The 843-nt window shown below is 57.7% G+C and overlaps 1 protein-coding gene across 1 annotated transcript; it reads right to left on the reverse strand.

Annotated features, from left to right (window-relative positions):
• Positions 1-426: 426 nt before the first annotated feature.
• On the reverse strand, positions 427-793 carry LOC104526989 (peroxisomal membrane protein 11B-like; the record flags this gene model as incomplete). Its single annotated transcript, XM_010170584.1, has 1 exon — positions 427-793. A coding segment is annotated over one exon (367 nt), but the record flags the coding sequence as incomplete, so codon positions are not given.
• Between the last annotated feature and the right edge of the window lie 50 nt (positions 794-843).

Raw genomic sequence — 843 nt, forward strand, 5'->3', positions numbered from 1 at the left:
CCCCCCACAGCCAGACTGGGAGAAGCACCCAGGGAGCCCCAAATATTTCCCGCTTGGCTGGATCTGGGATAAGAGATCCCCCTGAAGAGGGAGTGGAAATGTTGAACCCCTAAAACGGTGGCACAAGGTCCTACAGCCGATGGGGAGAAGAACCAGCCTGAGGTCCGTTGATATCGCCCTCCACACCAGGAGCAGAGACAGCTGGAGCAGATCCCTGTGGACTCCAACACCTCAAACTCCCTTCATCTTCCTCCCAACTCCGCCGCTGGCTCGTGAAAGCAGCTCAGGCGTGACGTGAACAGCCACACGCGATGGGACCAAGAGAATCAGCTCAAGTTGTGTCCCAGCCTCAAGGAATAAACCCCTCAGGGTTCCCAAATATCTGCCTTGGCTGGTTGTGAGCCCAGAGACACGCTCCAAGGGGAACTACGGCTTCAGTTTGAGCCAGGGATGAAGGATGGTGAGGATGGAGAGGATGGAGGAGGTGAGGCCACAAAGCCCAACGAAACCCGGGTTGGTTTTGTACAACCCCAGCTTGTCCAGGGGGATAAAGAGGTCACAGGTGTTTTTCACCAGGTCCAGCAGCAGAGGAGGGTTGTTCCGAAGGACGTGGAGCAGGAGCCGGAGTTGGATCTGCAGCCTCAGCCCCAGTTGCTGGAGCCCGTTGTCAGCCCAGAGCTGGCGCCCGTTGTCGTTGCCTTTCGCTCGCTTCCCGCCCGCCTCGCGCTCCATCAGCATCCGGATCTCGTAGGCGTCACGGCTCAGGTTCACCACGAGGGCAAAGAGGTAATACCTGAAAAACCCCCCCAAAACAGCTAGAGGAATCACACAGCATCCCAGAAT

The sequence above is a fragment of the Antrostomus carolinensis genome, unplaced genomic scaffold, assembly GCF_000700745.2.
Source record: "Antrostomus carolinensis isolate BGI_N321 unplaced genomic scaffold, ASM70074v2 scaffold49876, whole genome shotgun sequence".
Taxonomy (NCBI): domain Eukaryota; kingdom Metazoa; phylum Chordata; class Aves; order Caprimulgiformes; family Caprimulgidae; genus Antrostomus; species Antrostomus carolinensis.